This window comes from Kogia breviceps, chromosome 2, assembly GCF_026419965.1.
Source record: "Kogia breviceps isolate mKogBre1 chromosome 2, mKogBre1 haplotype 1, whole genome shotgun sequence".
Taxonomy (NCBI): domain Eukaryota; kingdom Metazoa; phylum Chordata; class Mammalia; order Artiodactyla; family Physeteridae; genus Kogia; species Kogia breviceps.
The window spans coordinates 131,555,453-131,575,243 of NC_081311.1; the positions used below are offsets into that span (position 1 = coordinate 131,555,453).

The 19,791-nt window shown below is 33.6% G+C and overlaps 1 protein-coding gene across 1 annotated transcript in view; it reads left to right on the forward strand.

The window, feature by feature from the left end:
• Positions 1 to 19,791, forward strand: part of PSMD14 (proteasome 26S subunit, non-ATPase 14) — a 92,510-nt gene that overhangs the window by 51,561 nt on the left and 21,158 nt on the right. The window contains exons 4-8 of the mRNA XM_059053810.2: positions 515 to 586; positions 814 to 933; positions 2,977 to 3,047; positions 4,041 to 4,191; positions 18,713 to 18,820. Of these exons, the coding sequence (XP_058909793.1) occupies positions 515 to 586; positions 814 to 933; positions 2,977 to 3,047; positions 4,041 to 4,191; positions 18,713 to 18,820 (522 nt within the window). The remainder of the gene's footprint in view (positions 1 to 514; positions 587 to 813; positions 934 to 2,976; positions 3,048 to 4,040; positions 4,192 to 18,712; positions 18,821 to 19,791) is intronic.

The window sequence follows — 19,791 nt, forward strand, 5'->3', positions numbered from 1 at the left end:
TATAGGGGAGGGGAACAACTTCATCAGGTGAAGTGCAGAGCATGTTGTTCACAGCTTTTTCACCTAGGGATTAGAAGTCTTCTCTGCCCCTCACCTCCCCCATACCTAAGTTTCTGCAGAGATCCCATAGCCCCAATCTACATGCTGTCTTTAGCTGAAAATCAGACTCAGAGAATTTACTGTTCCTATTGGTCCTTCAGTTAATCAGTTTACATTCACATTGGGGTAAGAAACATAGCTAATTGGTGCATTATAGTTATTTTGTAGTGGAGGTAAATTAGCATTGCTGAAAGATTCAAGCATTGTGTCCATTGGACACTTACCTGAGTACTAAGTTTGATGTTTTCTACAGGTTTGATATTTACAAGCTTGTTTTGATTGTTTGTATTGTAGCTGAATACTTAACATGTTTCCCCTAAACTCTTTTAAAGCAATCATGTTTAAATAACTTGTAACTTTAATTTTAAACTCATAAGTTCTTTGTATGTACAATGATTTGTCTGCTTGTTTCTAGGGGCCACCTACAGATGCTCCTGCAGTGGACACAGCAGAACAAGTCTATATCTCTTCCCTGGCACTGTTAAAAGTAAGTGTTGAATGGAGTAACTTGCTTCAGAGAGTTCAGCTGCTTTCTCTCTTTTACTTTGGAATATTTTTCACGTTAACCCTCTCACACATAAGCTGTTGTTTTAGGTGCATGTATAAAATAGAGTGTTTTATTTCCACTGAAACACAATTAAGTTATTAATTTTAAAAAAGGGGGTGGGTCCAAAGATCTCAAAGCTTTGTGTCTATATATCTTCCTCTTTACAGATGTTAAAACATGGTCGTGCTGGGGTTCCAATGGAAGTTATGGGTCTGATGCTTGGAGAATTTGTTGATGATTACACTGTTAGAGTGATTGACGTGTTTGCTATGCCACAGTCAGGAACAGTGAGTACTTTTATGGTTGCCTGATGCAAGTAAACGTGTTTCTTTTCTGTTTTTTTTTCCGGTGCAAAATAACTCTCATTGTATTGTAATTTTCTCTTCCTGATAGAAAAATTCATTATAAGATTAATGATAGAAATTTTTAGACTGTATTGAATCAAATCACTCATCTTTTAAATGCATTATGAATTCCCTGTAGATCCACAAATTGAGTGGTGCTAACATTTAATCCCTTTACTTGTTCTTTCAGCTTTAACTAGCATAGTGTACTGGATTTATGTTAGTTACTTTAAAATAGGATACTAGTTTGATCAGTTTGAACACTTGTCAAAAGATTTCAGAGACACTCTTAATTAGAGTTTCAACTCACTTACATTATCTAGTCCTCATGTTTTTTTATTGTTTTGAAATATCGCCCTTTTTAAAATGTTCTGTATATGGCGATAAATGACTCTTAAGCTTTTCTGATTCAAAATGTTAAGTTTAAAAAAACCAAAAAAACCATGATAAACTTTAGTTCTTTTTGCATGGTAATTTGTTAATAGACAAACCATACTGCATACACATTTTGAAAGTCCTCTACTTTAATGCATTTAGAATGCATTGTTCTTTGTGGGAGTTTTTTGTTTTGTTTCGCTGTTTTGTTTAATGCATTGGACTTGTAGATAGGTGTGTATTTAGATTTTTTTTAAATGACCAAAAAACAATAACCATTTACTTACCTTCCAAAAAATAACACATATATCCTTCTCATCTACTTGCCTAAGAAAATATAATATGTATATTTGTCTGCTGAATGTCCTTATGTGGATATCCATTATATAAAGGGTTCTTAAGTTTTAATATCCTTTATATCCTTATACTACAAGTGCTTGTTTGACAATATAAAATAGAATATTTGATCCCCATGTTCATTCTGTGTAGTAGAGTTGGAAATCTTCTAGCCCAAGAGTTAGCAGACTTTTTCTGTAAAGACAGCTGTCTCTGTCTCATATTCTTGTTGTTGTTTTTTTTTTTGTAAACCACCCTTTAAAAATGTTAAAAAAACATTCTTAGGCTGTAGGCAGTAGATTGGATACCCCTGTTCTTGAGGATGCACTCTCAATTAGAATTCAAAATACTATTTATTTTGGTGGGAAGGAGTGCTTATGTTAACTGGTTTGTTTAAGTAGATTAAACTTAAATTCCTGATGTTAGAGGAAAACCTTGAGGGAGCTATAATGGCAGTGATCTATCACTGGAGAGATAATATAAATGCCTTTAATTCTTCCACATCCTAAAATTTTCTTTTGGTTGAACTAGCAAAATAATGCAGCATTTAAAAGACTTGGTTGCAGATTGCCTCTTGTGGGGAATATTTTGAGAATGCTGTTATATTTGAGGTAATATTCAAATGTATATATTTCCCTCCAATTGCCTAATCTACCAAGTAGTCCTAACTAAAGCACTGAACATCTTCCCCTCCCAACTCAGCCAACCAAAAAACAAATAAAAACAACTCTGGGAAACTTAAATTATTTTCCTTCCTCAAGGTGTATACATTACTGAAGAAAAAAAAAACGACTTTTAACTGTTGGTTATTATAATACCACAATAGTTGTAGAACTTTGGATGAGATGGAGGAGGCCTAGTGCTTATCATTTATCAAAGGATGACATTAGGAAATATGCTTGCCTAGATCTAACCAAAAAATAGTTGGTTCACTTATTTGGTATTTCTGGTGTGTGTATATATACACACACACATTAGTCATGGCCATAAACTCTTTTAAAGGAGCCTAAAAATTAATTAGCTAACAGCAGTATGGTAGTTGGCAATTTTTTTGTTTTCTTTGTACTTGGCAATTTAAAAAGTTTTATTGATGTATGGTTTATAATTGAATGACATGAATGGGTATCAAATATGGGTATCAAAGCCTATTAAATTATTTTGGTATCCCAAAATAATATATATAGGTTTTTAGGCAGTAACTTTTTGTTTATCTTGTAATATAATTTTTTTCTCATTGTTATAGAAGCTAAGCATTTTCCTTTCTTTCTAAATCAGGGTGTCAGTGTGGAGGCAGTCGATCCAGTGTTCCAAGCCAAGATGTTGGATATGTTGAAGCAGACAGGAAGGTAAGTATTTCAAATGATCATATAATGGAATGATGGGAAATATTTTCAGAAATGTATCTCAGAATTTTACATGTTTGTGAATATCATTCTTAGGGAAAAAAAGCCATGTAATTAATGTAAAAGTATCACTGTCAGTGCTGTGCACCACCTATCTAGTATCTCTTTCCTCTAGAATCATAGAAATTTGCCAGTTAGAAAACTGCCTCATGTTAAAATTCTCAACTGTTACATAGTAAATTTGGACTGTAGCTTCCCACCGTTTAGCATATGGAGTTACTCTCTAGTCACTTATAATTGAAAGAGCTTGTATGTTCCAAAATTTGAGAGTTGCAGCTAAATAAAATTCTGAATATTTAATTATATTTGTAGTCATATTGAGTTTTAAAGACAGGGAAAGTAGAATCCAAATATTGTTCAAGTTTTTTACCCCAGATTAAATCTCTCAATAGTTGTCATTTTCTTGCTCAAATTCTTTTACTGTGGAAAAAACTTCAAAATTAATGTTAGCAAAAGGCTCAGCAGCTGAGCAGAACAGTGCAAATTGGTTTTTGACTGAGTTCCTAGTTCTACTGCTGGTTTAATTGATATTTAATCCTTTCACAACAGTGGATCCTGGTGTCCATTGTTAAAAATGTACTCTGCCTGGAAAATCAACTCCCAGAGCTAAGGAGTTAAAGAGTAGATATTTACTTGAATGCTGAAAGGGTAAAAACTGGCTCTGAGAAAGTGTGGTAACAAGGTGAAAAACTGAAAGCCTTATCTACCACTGCTAATGTGCATCTCTTAATGATAGCACTCCTTTGTCACACTTTTTCATTTCCATGTTTTCTGGATAATATGGTGTATGATTTCAGTGTTTCTAATGGTGCTTTTTCACACCTGTGTGTTTTTCATGTCTTCTTAATTTATACCCTGTTAGTGTGTTGTTTCTTTTCATATCATAAATGTATTACTTGTTCTGTTCTGAACGGCTGAATGCCCTCTTTGTTTCAGGCCTGAGATGGTTGTTGGTTGGTATCACAGTCACCCTGGCTTTGGTTGTTGGCTTTCTGGTGTGGATATCAACACTCAGCAGAGCTTTGAAGCCTTGTCGGAGAGAGCTGTGGCAGTGGTTGTGGATCCCATTCAGAGTGTAAAAGGAAAGGTAGAGCATCTCCTTTATTAGCATCTCCTGCCACATTCTGTTTACAGATACATCACATAAAAATCATTTTGTTTAAAGCATGATTCTTAATTACACAAAAAACCAACCAAACAAAAAACTGTACCAGTTAATAAATGTGTCTTGGTATTATTATTAGCAATTTACCTATTTAGAGATTTGTTTCTACTTTAATTAGTCTAATTATAAATGTTTATCTTTAATTTTTTTTATTTCATAGATTTAGGAATGTTAATCATACTGAAAGCCTTCTATACACATTTTATTAATATTTTAATAAACATTGCTGTACCTTCTTTTATTTTAAAATGGTGAATTTGGGATCAGCATAACATTTAAAAAATCTAAAGAGCTCTGTTTGCAGACATTGTGCTGGACATATTCTGCAGTCGTAGGTTCCAAATATTTTAGACAGTGAAAACTTGCCCCAAACACTTGGTATCAACCGTTTGCATTTTTGGAGTGAGGACACAGATGAATGATTAGATATGCTAAATGATTCTGAAAAGAGATTAACTTGCAAAGCATATTGGGTTATAGTTGTTCTTTGTTGAAATCTTTTGTTCTTGTTTAGTTCTTTTTTCCTTCTTTTTTTTTTTTCTTTTTTTCTTTCTTTCTTTTTTTTTTTTTTTTCCTTTCTTTCTTTCTAGCCCCATATGCCATTTTCCTATTTCCTGCCTCATGACAGCAGGGAGCAGCTCTATTATCACCTTCACAGAGCTGTCTGCAAATGTGAGAGGCAATTCGATTTTGCTCAACCACAGGGAGAGTGGATTAGAAAAACTACAGAACATACAGAAATTGGCTAGGTGGTTACTGCTTTAAAATACTGCTGAGGTGTCTTGTTTGAGCATGTACGTCCATTGTAGTGTAGAATAATTGTTAAAATAAAATCACAATACATTTATGGAATCCTTTTTATGCAGCATTTACAAATAATTTTTGGAGCACTTAAAAATAAATATTAGCTTGCTATCTATCAGACCTGGAGTTTGATAGTATTGCAGATTACATTTACATCTGCTCACCAGCTCAGACAACTAAATATGGCTGTTTAAACATGCAGTTTTTATCTGTCATGAATTTGAACACTTTATGACATTATATTATGATGATGAATAAAAATTGAGGTCTTTTCTAAATCATGATCCTATTAGATGTGATTTAGCTTTTTAAAAGCAGAAACTAGCCACAGAAACAATAATAATAGAAACTGATACACTAGGCAGTTCTGAATGGATAACTTCTGAGGCTTGCTATATAACTATATTTCAATTTATTTACTTTCTTTTTTACTAAGTGTATTGTTATTTAACTGATATAGATAAAAGGAGTTGAAAATCTTTGACATTTGTTAGTTTTATGAATTAAAGTACAGTATAATATTTAAGTTTAATTCTCTGATAATTGAGATACCTTATAAAAAAGTAACCCATAAGTAACTCATTTAAGTAATAATTATTATTTTAGAAATATAATAGAATTATCTGATTAAATTCCCACACCACAATATATACTACTAATAATTGAAGCTTAATTTTAAACATAATTAGAATTCTGTTTTGTAGTTTTAGTGTGACTTTTTATGATACTTAACTCATGTGATGGTGGCTGCTTTGAAAAGGAAACTATAAACTTAAATACGATGAAAGAAAGCATTTTCAAAATAGAATGTAAATTAATGAATATGTGTTTTGGTTATCTTGTTTATAGTATTTTAAATGGCAGTTTTAGTTTCCAAACCTAGTTTAGGTATTATATAACTGTGGAGTTTGCATTGTTTGTTTCTAATTAACCATGATTCAAAGAATGCATTTCATTAAAAAATATACTTGTATCACATGACTCTGTTGTCATGTGGTAAAATGTAGCATTTAAAAATATATATCAAAAATTACTTTAGGAAATTACATGTATCACTGTCTAGTTTTATATGTCATGAAAAATATTTTTTGGAAAAAATTTAGTATAAGCATCTATCACTGATGATTTGCATCACTTGTTGTACCTAACGAGATTCATACAATTATATCACCTCAAATAAGGATCCATTTTTTTGTCAGTAAAGTAACTTCATTTATAAGGTGTCTGAGTTTGGTTATAATTTATAGTTATCTCAGTGTCTCAAAACTGAATTAAATTAAATGTTAGTAAATCCATGGCCAGAGTGTTCTAGTTAAATCATTATACTTAAGAATGTAAACTTACAAGAAAATGAAGAATAACATAGGACTCTCCCTTCCCCTTCTCTGCACATGATTTATCAAAGCTGTCAAAATATTTAGTAAGGCAATGATTAGATCAAGAGTTAAATGACAATCTATATATAAAGGATTTAAGTGGGTATCTGTTCTTTTAATACTTCTTTCCTGTGTATTTTTATATTTTCATTTTTGTAAGTCCCAGTATTATCTCTGTTTTTTTGAGTGATTAGGTAAAAATGGATTCTTTCTTTGTAATCTCAATTGATTCAAACTGTTTGATTTCCTTTTATAGTGACTTGACTGTATCTTTATGGAATTATTGCTGTGTGCTAGGTATTATGGCAATAATCATTTGAACTTGTCTCATTTATTCTTTTTGGTAATTCTGGAAATAGGTTCTATTATTCCATTTGTCAATGAAAGGGTATAAAAATTTAGGGTCAAAAAGATTACTTTGCCCAAAATCATACTATTATGTATTAAGCAACAGAACAAGGATACAAATCTAGGTCTATAAAATTTCAGAATTCAAGCTGTTTACTGGCCCTTTAATATTAGACAGTTATGAACAATGTAATTAGAATAACTCAGGAATGGAAAATGAGTACCAATGTCATTGCAGGGCCTTTTCTTAATTTACATGTGTAGATGTCATTCCCTTCAACATAAGTCAAGAGGAAGGAGCTGTACAGTTTTTCAGAGTTCTCGAGAGTTCTGTGTACTATTTTTAGTAGGTATTATATATTAATTGATTTTCTCATATAGTATTTTTCTATTAATTAAAAACAGTTTAGACAGACTCATGTCTGTCAGCTTTTGTGACATCCCTAGGACCAAACATTGAGACCAACGTAAAAAATAAAATGTACTATATGATAAAGAATCCATATCATTCTGTATATCACATAATCCTGGAAACGTTTAAAAATGATACAGGTGAAAAATCAATGATAATAACATTTGTAATTTAAATGGAGTGTAAGCTTATAGAAATTACCAGCAAGCTCCACTCAAAACCTACCAGTGAAATAGTTTTTAAGATTCTGTTTCAGTTTACTTGTAAAGAAAACACATATTAAAATATTTTAAACTTCAGGTCTCAAGTGGCATGGTGGCAATCTCTTGCTTAATGTTTTGTTATCCTGTATTTTCAGCCTACAACTGGACTTAATCCAGCAACAAATTTAGAAGTAAATTCAACTTGTAATATGGCTATACTTCATTAGGGCAAAAAGAACAGTCACTTTGTGCAAAGTCATAAAACTAGCCTACAACTATGACTACTTTTGAGAACTAATTTTCTTGTCAGGATTCCTGTCAGTAAAATGTTCACATGTTACCTGCTAACTCCAAACAATCTTTGTGTGTGTTCTCTATTTTGAAAACACAATCACTAAAAACCCTTTATCCCAAATAAATCTTCACACTGGCTGGACTTTCTTGAAGATTTTTTATTTACTTTGATTGGAAATACTCAATGGGCTTCTGCAAATGTGGTGTTTAGTATCATGTCAACTCATGATCAGGTATTTCTTAAGTACAGCTGATATGCCTGTATGCTAATGATATGGGGATGCAAATTAAATAAAAAATGGTCTTAGTCTTTTTGAGAAGATAAGTCATGTACATTTAGTGTCACTAGTGAGCCAGATAACAAACATTCTGCTAGTTATGTGCTGGTAATCCTACACTGCATACTGATATAATACAAATTATACTGATACTGTTTTGTTTCTGTAACTAAGTATTAAATTGGTTGCTAATGACAAATGATTCAACAGATATTTATTTAGAACCTTTTATGTGTCAGTATGCAATAAAATAGTACTTGTATAGCAAACATAGTAAATGCAGATTAAAAGTAGGCAGAAATCAGTGTAGAATGCATAAAGTAAATGAAGTTGGGACTGAATTTTAAGGATATCACTCTGATACTGTTGTCTTTTAATCAGCATTTTACAGAAAAGGTAGGGCTCTGAAGAGTAACTACAAATATAGGAGGAAAGAATTAGGGAATGAATGTTGTAGGAGCTTACCTTTTATTTTCAGATATCTAGAAGGTTATGTCTTTTTCAAGGTAAGGGGGAAAATATTTTACTTATCCAAGAAATTTTGTATTCGAAAGTTTTAAGATGGTGGCGATTTTAAACTACTCCACTAATAGTTTTGTTTTAGCATTTTCTTGTTGTTATTAAAAATTATATACCATAAAGTCTGGGCATAAAGTAAAGAGCACAGGCTTTGGGATCTGGCCTGTATTAGAATCCAATTTTTATCTCTTCTTTATAGCATGACCTTGAGCAACTTAGCTAATCTTCTTGAGCTTCAGTTTTCTCATCTATAAAACAGGAATTTTAGTAACTATCTCATAGTATTATACTATCAATATTATGAAGTGATGTATATAATCATTACAGTGCACATGCATATAGAAGGTGTGCAATAAATATCACTATTATTCTGAAGATTAAAATAATTGATACTTAACAAGAAAAACAACTAGCATATTTAAAAAAATAGAATGTGAGCATTTCTGAAAATGTTAAGAACAAGTCTATAAATTAATTACTAACTTGCTCACTTTAGGAAAGGTAATAATTACAAAAGAAATGAAAACTTTGCCGTTTATATTTTGTACGTTCAGACTAATTTAGGAATACTCTTCTGATTCAGCTGATTTTTTTACTGAGCACTTTTTTTCCAACATCTTTCTCTAGGGCATGCTGATGAAAAAGAAAATGAATATATTACTTTAAAATTCTGGCCTTTGAAGTGATTGATGTGATTAAAACCATTTTGTGTTTCATTTACCTGTCTATGTTGTCTCTCTCACAAGATTGGAGCTTCTTTTAAGGGAAAAATGTTTCCATATCTTGGAATTGATGCAGTGTCTGCAAAAAGTAGTTATTTATTTATTTATTTATTTATTTTTTTCTTGCGGTACGCGGGCCTCTCACTGTTGTGGCCTCTCCCGTTGTGGAGCACAGGCTCCAGACGCGCAGGCCCAGTGGCCATGGCTCACGGGCCCAGCCGCTCCGCGGCACGTGGGATCCTCCCGGACCGGGGCACGAACCCGTGTCCCCTGCATCGGCAGGCGGACTCCCAACCACTGCGCCACCAGGGAAGCCCCAAAAAGTAGTTTTTTAAAAATGAATGTATATAAGGTAAAATCAGGAATGAATGTTTCAGTGGTCAGCTAGCTGTTACCAATTCAGACTTTTAGCATATAAGAAAACTGCAGCTAATTTTGAGGTTTAGTTAAGTAATTTGTATACATTAGCGGTGATCACTTATTAAATGAGTGAAACATGAGATTGACAAGGTCAGTGAGCCAGTTTGTTCATAAACATTAACCTTGATGAATCTGAACCTTGTGTAATCAGAGTTAGAGTTCAAGTTTATCATGTCATTTGTCTTCCAAAGGTAGTGGAAGATATTTAGAGTAGCTGTCATTCATAAGATTTTCTGTTAATCAGTATCCCATAAAGGTTAATTAGGGCTGAATAATTCTTATCTCAAATTGTATACATATACATACCTTTCCTTTGCCTAGTTTTTCAGACTGAAAGAGAAAAATAGAAAATAGGACACATAAAAATTCTATTTCCATTCCTAATATAGCTCTGTGAGCATACTCATCCAACTCTTGGAACAAGGTTAGTTACTATATTATCTTTTGTTTGTGTCCTGTTTTTTACTCCTAGTATCAATTTGAAGTTTTATAACACTCTTAGACATAATCTGTGAGGATGTCTAAGAAAATATTTTAGGTGCTAATGTGCATGTACTATTCCTGATAGACTTAATAGTTTATAACATTAATTTAGCTGATATAATCAGAAATTGTCAGCTAAGAATTTTAAAACAATTTTATGTTTAAAATTCTAAGAAGCATAAATCTGATATAGAACTAACAGTTCTTAGTTCTTTTAATTTAGAGCTTCTGTATTAGTAATATAATTTCTGAGCTAATTTATTATTGTTTAGTAATTGCTATGCATTTGAGTGATAGACATCTGCTTCAAATTAGTTTGAATTCAGCTGTTTCTGTAAAGATATAGGAAAACCTTTAAAACAATGTCCCATTATCTATAAGAATATTATTTATTGACTCTTGCCTCTTGAATGCTTTTCTTTCCCCAATCTAATGATCCCTGGTCATTCATTCAACAGACATTTATTGATCATTACTGTGTGCCAAGCATACAGTGGACACACAGGAGAGTAAGATCTACTCCCTGTCCTTAATGCCAGTGTTGTACTGGAAAATGGAAACTATGACTTTGTATAAAAGGCCTTTGCGTAGCCCATGTATATTAATTGTTTAAGATCATATTCAAATGATTTGACATTAACCCTTGTTAATTGTGAGGATGTTTCTGGGCCTGGGACTTAGTTTTGGCGGGTTTAGTCTGTTGTTATCAACGTAATTTCCTGAAGAGGGTAGAATTGATTATGGTGGTAAATTTTCTTCTAAGTCATAGTTGATTATTATTCTAATAATCAGTAATTATTCTTAGACTACTAGTAAGCTTTTCAGTAGATGCCCACTGCCACTTTTTACATTCTAAATAGCTTTTCTGTATGCAGTTTTTATTCCTAATTAAACACAAGTTAGTGCTTTGTGATGTTTGAGTGTTTTGTGAATTCAAAACTGAGCGGTGATAAGGAAATGGGAAGTATATATTTTGTAAAACTAGTGATTAGATTTTTATAGATAATGAATTTGTGGGAGCATTCAGTGGTAAAACTTTATATAAAACAGTAACCAAAGGGGCTTCACTGGCTGCCTAGAGGTTAAGACTCTATGCTTCCACTTCTGGGGGTGTGGGTTAGATCCCTGGTCAGGGAACTAAGATCCCATATGCAGTGCAGTGTAGCCAAAAAAAAACACCCCAAAAACCGTAACCAAAAATGCTTTCTTGGAGCTTTTCATTTTAATAGATATTTATTCTGCACCATATTAGGTGCCCCAGGTACTCTGCTGGGGAATGGATATTCAGTGGTGAATAAGACACAAACCTTGCTGTGAAGTAACTGAGTCCAAGAGTGATCTTTTCTTGCTTTTGTGTTAGGATAACTGTTACATCAAATAGCTTGGTGATGAAGAGTACTGGCTTTGGCATGCTGTGTATGTACAAATGATAGTGGTGTCACTTACCGGTTGTCATCTCATTTAATGTATTCAAGTCCTCGGAACCTCAGTTTCCTTATCCGTAAATTGAGAATATTAATACCTACCTCTTGATTGTTGAGTATTAGACAATATAATTTCTATATGATATTTTAACAAGCCCAATAAAAATATGTAAAAGTGATATATAGCAAAGTAATTGACCTTTGCATATTTTTCCTACAAAAATGACTATATTTTTTGAGAGATGGCAGTCTGAAGGATATATTTGTATTTTTCTTTGAAGGTGATGTTAAAGCACAAGAAATGTATGTAAGTCTTTTTATTTCCCTTATCCCCTCCTTACTGCCTTTCTAACAGGGGTGAGCCCTAGCCCTTAGTCTCTAGAGCCTTTTATTCCTTTACTTTATGTGGGACTGTCAGTAAGCATACCAATTGTGTTGCTTTCGTTTGTCTACTAGAGGGGAATCTGAAGTCACTTGCTCATTTTATGTTGGCTGACAGAGTAGCCACCAGATAGGATTGGTACTCTGAGTTGGTTATCTGACCAGTGACCCAGAGATGGTAGTATCTTGTAGCTCATTAATAGTTCCTGAAGAGTTCAGGTTTTGTTTTTGTTTTTGTTTTGCGGTACGCGGGCCTCTCACTGTTGTGGCCTCTCCTGTTGCAGAGCACAGGCTCCGGATGCACAGGCTCCGGATGCGCAGGCTCAGTGGCCATGGCTCACGGGCTCAGCCGCTCCACGGCATGTGGGATCTTCCCGGACCGGGGCACGAACCCACGTCCCCTGCATCGGTAGGCGGACTCTCAACCACTGCGCCACCAGGGAAGCCTAAGAGTTCAGCTTTTAAGTTCACTGTTTATTCGTCAACTATAATTCTAGAAATACCTATCATAGAGGAGTATCAAAATTCTAGGCATATTGTCGTTTTTTAAAGAGATAATATTCAGTATAACTGTTACATTTTTTCTTTATTTTATTTAGGAATTTTCCTAGGGAAATATGTCTTTAAAGGTCTCTCCCTAATTTCCTGTTGGTATTTTCATATGCCAAATGTCTGTGGATACCAAATTTATAACTCTGATTTGATTTTGGGGGTGGCTTTTTTCTAACTTTAACATTGTATTGCAGTAAAAGTATTCTGCTTAGTTTACTGGTCAGGTTGAGCGCTGCAAGAAGCAAACACCCAAATGGGATTCAATCTGTCTGACTGTGCGGAAGGAGAAAGAGAAAGTAGGATTGGGTAGGAAGAGTGTCAGACTGCGGCATGTTCCTAAGAAAGTTTCAGCCAGGCTGTTGGGGAGTCCTTGAGACAGTTGTTCTTTAGAAGAAGCCCTTATTTGGCAGGAATGTCTAGGTTTGTAGTACCCCTGCTGTGCTCAGACATTGGCTGGGAGTAGCCCAAGGAAGGTTTGACCTGGGGTGAACCCCCCAGAGGATCCAAAAGTGTAGCATCTGGAGTTTGTGAGTCAGCTATGCTCTCTACAGTAGGTTCTATTGAAAGGAGATCTGAGCTAGGCAAGTCCATGAGCACCACAGTTAAAAACACTGAGAATTATAGTGGTAGGTACACATATTATTTCACTTAATCTTACCATTAAATGGTGTTATTCATGAGCAAATGGAGACATTGAGAAGTTAAATAACAGTTATCTTAGCTCAATAACTAGCAAGTGTTAGAACCAGAATTCTAACTTAGGCAGGCTTCTGACTGCAGAGTGTCTTAAGCATTTAAATACCTATACCATACTGAGTACATGCATACACTGTAAAAATTTTGCTAAATTTATTTTATGACATAACTATATTCTTTTTAGAAAGTTTCATGAATCTAAAAATGTTTAATTACCTTTCACCATACTAGTTTTTAGATATCGATTTGTTTTTATTAAAGTATATATATCCAAAACGGTGGCTTTACTGTTCGAATTTTGATGCATGTCTTCACTTGTCAAAAAAAGTACGTTATGCTAGTTATACTCCATCCCCTTTTCTCCCAATATATTGAAGTTGTACTACAGATCTCTAGCTACAATAAGCAATTCTCCAAGGATGAAGAAAGAGAATGTACATACACATAGGAATTTCTTTTCCAGAGCTAAAATTGACATTTTATAAATAATTTCCATGTTGCAAAGTTGAGACTAAGAAATCACAGCAATTCAGTGATATGCATTTGGCATGAGTCAGTTTTAGTTCTTAGTGCTTTTCATTGGAAATGGCATAAAAAGTAAGATTTCTTTGAATTTTTTATGCCGTGGGCTTACAAGAGACATAAGATGTTTTTCTCTTATAGATGCCTGGCAGTGCACGGCAGCAGAAGTAACGAACTGGTCACAAACCCCAGCAGTACTTCCCAGGTCACGTGCACCCTTAATTTTTAAAGAATCTAGAAACAACCTAAACAGTTGATAACAGGTCATTTCTAGGTGATAAAGGGTATTTGATTTCCACACCTAGCATTTTTATAGTCAAAGGGTATTTGATTTCCACACCTAGCATTTTTATAGTCATTTAGAGACTTATTTATGGTGGTGGGTTTATATGTGTTTAAATATGTAATGTAACTGGTCACTGAATTATAACTGTTTTCTTTATGTTTGACATTGATTTTGAGGTCTGAATTTTGTTTTCAAGCTTTTTTTCTTGCAGCTCATTTTATATATAAACACTTCCCATAATCATTGACTTCAATATAAGGGCATCTGGGAATGCCAAAGGCAGCTACTGTTAAACAAAAAAAAGAGAGGGGGGTGGGAGGGAGATAAATTATGAAGTACAGTATCTACTGCCAAAAGGGCTTGTGCATTTTTCTTTCAAACACCTTTGTATTAAATTAATTTTACAAGCTTTACTTAAAAATTAGTCTCCCTTGAATGTAAAAATTGAGAACCATACATTGGTGCTTTAGAAATTTAGTCTAGTCTTTCAGTGACCTAGCAGTTGATATGAAAACATGAATTTAAAAATAAATAGCATATTGGATAAACTGTACTATACTCATGAAAGAAGCCAAAAAATTATGGATTAAACTGAATTTGAAAATAATTACAGTTTTGTGTCCCAAACCAGATTCGTTGTTAAAATGAAATGATAGGTCTTTGACCCTTGGGTGTGCTTGGAATAAATGTGGAACACAGTATTGTTTTTAAAACTATTTTGCTTTTATAAGCTAAGACAGATGTACAAAAAAGATGCAGTTTTTATTTTGTATTGGCAGCTTCCAAATATTTAGTATCTATTTCCAAGAATTGCAATTAGTAAAGCAACCATGGTACTGAAATCTGCACATCCCACAAGCTAATTATATTTGCAAGGTCAGAGTGAATACATATTTTCAGAAAAATAAAGGGTTATATAAATATGTGTCTTCTACTTGGCTGTTATATCACAGTTTGTTGATCTGGGGTATAATGTGTACAATTCACAAATTGATAACAGAAAGTGGTGTGTGATTGTGTTTATTTTACTAACCAGTATATTCACAGCAATCACTTCCAAATATCTCTCCAGTAAAGATGTGTTAATTACAAAACAGACAAGGTCTTCTATTATATTAAAGCTACTAACAAGAAGACAGCAGGAATCACACATGTAAATAGCATCATCAACCCCTATTTTAGTCCTCTGTTTTGATCTGTGAGCTGCGCATAGACCAAAGGTGCTATTAAAGACTGAGTGTATGAAATAGGCAGCATTATATGAACAAAATTTATTCAACAAGAAAACAGACCTTTAACATGAATTTAACAAGCCTGAGAAATTATAAACTATCATATGCTGCAGATTCATGCAGTGATAATAAACAAAAAAGGAAAGTAAGAGGTTTCCCTAAGCTAGCCAAACTGCTAATGGTTTTGTTATAAGCTGTCTACTGTTGCAGTGACCTCTGAAAAGTCTCAAGGCACTTGTACCAGAAAAAATTAAATGGTCAGGCTGGTGAATAGAGATTCAATGTGGTGTTTAGGACTGCAGCATGGAAAGGAATTATAAAAGTCTAGTTTCATATTCCTGAAAATATTCGTCATACTTTAGCTTGGAAGTTTTTGTTAGTACATATTAAGGAGGTAGTTTTTGTGCAAAGTTTTTTGGCTAAATTACGTTTTGGATTTATAACCTTATAAGATAAGCTGAACTGGTTTAATGTATACATACTTTAAAACAAACCATTTAGAAAATTCATATAGCCCCCAAAAATGAATTTTTCCCTTGCCCCCCTCCCATACCTTAATTAATCCTTGGGGGTTCTTTGTTCAGTATATTGTATCTAAGATTTCTGTTCTCATCCATGGAGAGACCACTTTGCTGTCATTCTGTTGCATCATGCTGTAAATACATAAACATGGAGAAACGCCTTCAGCCTATACACACCTCCAAGTGCTCACCAAGGCTTTTTCTTGAATCTTACTGTGGCATAATTAACACCTTCTTCACCCATTGCTCATTAGTGCACTGGACATTAATGAGTCTGTTTTGATAGGTTGCTCTAAAGGAGAAACCCACTTATTCTCACAGCACAAAAAGCAATTATAAAATTGTACAGAAATTAAAATGTAGACTACATTGCCATATTTATATTTTTATTGTGTACTAAATCTAATTTTGGTCTGCAGGTTGTTGAACATGTTAGTTTCCTTAAGACAGTTGCTATAGTGATGGCAGCAAATTCCTTTAATCTTGGTGTAAAGTGTTCATTTTCTATTGGCTTTCATATTGCTACTCAGAAATCGTCATTCTAAACATTTCATTTCATAGAAGCCATCATTTACTAGTTGAACAGTATATTAAATTCTTGAATTTTTCTCTTAATTTTAAATAGAATTTAAATTTCAGATTGTTTTTAATTGATCATGATATCTCTTTAACTGGTATTTTCATTTCCCTTTTATGAAGTTTCACACCTATTTGTAATATTACAGAGAAATATTACAGAGATTTTTTTTGTGTAAAATAGCTGGTCTGCTGTTCTAGTTTGAAAGCATTCAGTATAAAAAAGATATTTTGTGATATATTGTGGAATTTTCATAGTTTTGTAGAAGTGTTCTTTTTCTACAAATGATACTGAAATCTTTAAATGGAATCCAAGTATTCTAAAGACAATTGGACAAAAATGATGCTTTGCTCTTAAATATTTACTGCTATTGGTTAGGGAAGCAATTCTTTTTTTTTTTTTTTTTTTTTTGCGGTACGCGGGCTTCTCACTGTTGTGGTCTCTCCCGTTGCGGAGCACAGGCTCCGGACGCGCAGGCTTAGCGGCCATGGCTCACGGGCCTAGCCGCTCCATCGCATGTGGGATCTTCCCGGACCGGGGCACGAACCCGTGTCACCTGCATCGGCAGGCGGACTCTCAACCACTGCGCCACCAGGGAAGCCCAGGGAAGCAATTCTTAATTTTGTATTTATTTAAGTTGTACATATGTCTACAAAATGGTCTCTTTTCCCTTCTTTAGCCTACATTTTATCTTATTTTTATGTGCTCTTTAGTAGAAAATTTTACTTCTATATGTTTTTAAACAATTGTTTGAAATTATTTATGATACTATATGATTAAAGTATGTTTGATAGTAGTACTTATTACTTCATAAAAATGTGATTAGAAAAAAAATTAAGTATAAGCAAGAGGTATAAACCTAGGCCATATTTATTTATACATAATTGTGAAAGTTAAGTCTGGATTACAGTTACTGTATGAAAAGAAAAAAGTTTTCACAAACTATTAAATCATGCATGTTCTGGGGATACTTGGTTTTATTTTAAGGCAAGAGGAATCTTTGGGGAAATTCAAACTGTTATAAATAAAAGCAGAATTCAGAGTTTTGGGGCGGGGGTGGATTGCCGGAGTAGATGGAGGCCTTAGATTGAGTCAGTTGTCATAGTGCTTTGGCGTAAGTTTGTATTCATTAGTACCGTTGACCCTTCATGGCAGCTTTTTAAAAGGGTGATTTTTCCTTTCTTTAAATCTTACTCTTTAGCACATAGCATTTAGTAATACTTATTACAGATTTTTCAGACTTGATTAGATTCCAGTTAGCTTATTTTGGAAATAAATTTTTTTTAATCCCTTAGTATCCTCAAACAGTAATTATACAAATGAGAAACAGTCTAGTAGATAATAGCTTTTAAAACATTGATAAATCTCAGTTGTTTAGCACTTTTAAAGGCACATCTAGAAATAACTATATTACCCTGCTTTAAGATATTTTTATGTGATGAATGTATTGACTTTATTCTCTAGGTAATTGATTTACATTCCCTGAAAGAGGCATCTGTCTTAAGATCCCCAGTTCTTTACATAAAACTTAACATTTAAAAGCTTTAACAAGTTCTTTCAAATCCATGATAATGAACAGAGAAAAGCATTCGGATAGTATGTGATTCTTGTTAAATCTCTTAATATATGAGCTAAACGATGATTTGTATCATGTAAGAATTTGAAGTGTTTCTCTACAGAAATATTGAGTACACCTAAGAAAAAGAGGATACCTATTGTTATTTCTTTACTGTGAACTTAGGGCTGTATCATTCTATACCATGTTCCTGGCTTAAAGCACAGATGACCTTGGTTTTCTTGTATTGTGCCTTGTATTCTTGACAGTGGCTTGGACATTTAAGGCCATCAGACAAGGTACAAAGTCTTTTATAGTCACAAGAAGTAAAAGGTATCTGACTAGAAGAGAATACGTGGAGCAAGTGCCTTGCTGGTTGTAATTTTGTTGTCATTTCAAGTGCTGTGGTAGTATAATTGATGTGACAGGGCTGGGCTTTACATGTGGTCCCTTAGCTTGTGCTCACTTTCAGTTTTAGTTTCTCTTTGTCATTCATTTTGATTAGGTAAAATTTAGGTGACAGACATATGCACACCAATGAAGACTGTTTGGTGTAAGTTTAGTAATGACGTATTTCAATAATAAAGATGCAAAGTTAATATTTTCCTTTACTGCTTCATGAAAATTGCAATAATTGGTGTCACCTTACATTACAAGATAGAGGGTGGTGTGCTGACGGCGCAGTCAGCAGGAGGTTCTTTTTTATTAATATTATAATTAAATGATTTTCTGGAAATAGGCCAGAAACAGATGCAAGTTGATCATGCCTTGTCCAGTGTTGCTTGGCACCATCACTTGCTTTTTAAAAAGGAAATGACCTGACACCTTGTTTTTACAGGTTGTTATTGATGCCTTCAGATTGATCAATGCTAATATGATGGTCTTAGGACATGAACCAAGACAAACAACCTCAAATCTGGGTCACCTAAACAAGCCATCTATCCAGGTAATGCCTGTATTTGATAATGTGTTAAAACTGTTTTACATTTTAAAAGCCTGTTATAAATGACCATTTTAAGATCCAATACTTAGCATTTTAATTTGTTTTACAATTAATTTTTCTTGTGCTTTAAAAGGAGATTATGGAAATAGTGTTGCAAAAGTTAGATTTGCTCATATATGAGTCTGCTTTCAGTGAAGTCTTTAAACTTTCCTAACATAGTTTGAGGACACCCTTTTGGGGGGCAGAGTAGAGCCTTAATCTTGAGAGTACCTTACAACTTTGCATGGTTAACACTGTAGTAAAGGACTGATAGGGGTTTTAGGTGGAGTGTGTTGGGTATCATGGTATCATTATTGATTTGGTTAGTAGACATTTGTTATAGTAGTAAATAATGGTAAATTATTGTATACTTTAAGAGGTCCCCAGAAGCAGTTCCTAAATAGTACTTAAATATTTTTACCTTTTTCTTTTTTTGCCTTAATCCCTACTTTTACAACAAATCATACAAAACACAACTACATACTTCTTTTGATTAGAGTTTATATCTTGTTCTTTCTAGAGATGTCAACCACCATTATTACAGTTACAAACACTTAATATCCTCCTGAGTGATTAATGTTTTCTTTGTATCATCCACATGCTTCATTGTTTTTACACAGATCATTATTGTCTGCAAAAATTATTTTAAATGTGTTTTTAAATGCACCACAACCTGTGTCTGTATAGTTAATTGCTTCTCTGAAGATTAATTAAAAGGACAGAAATACCGTGTTTGGTTAAATAGAACACGTAGGACAGAGACATTATAGTAGCTATTGATGCTCCCCTTCTGAAACCTTGCTCTGTCATATGATTGTCTCTGGGGAGTTGTGGCTTTGACAGTTAACCATGGTTAAGCTTGGTTATACTTTGATAACTTTATACTTTTAGATGTTTACTTTTTCAGCAGTCACTCATCTGAAATCTTCATCAAA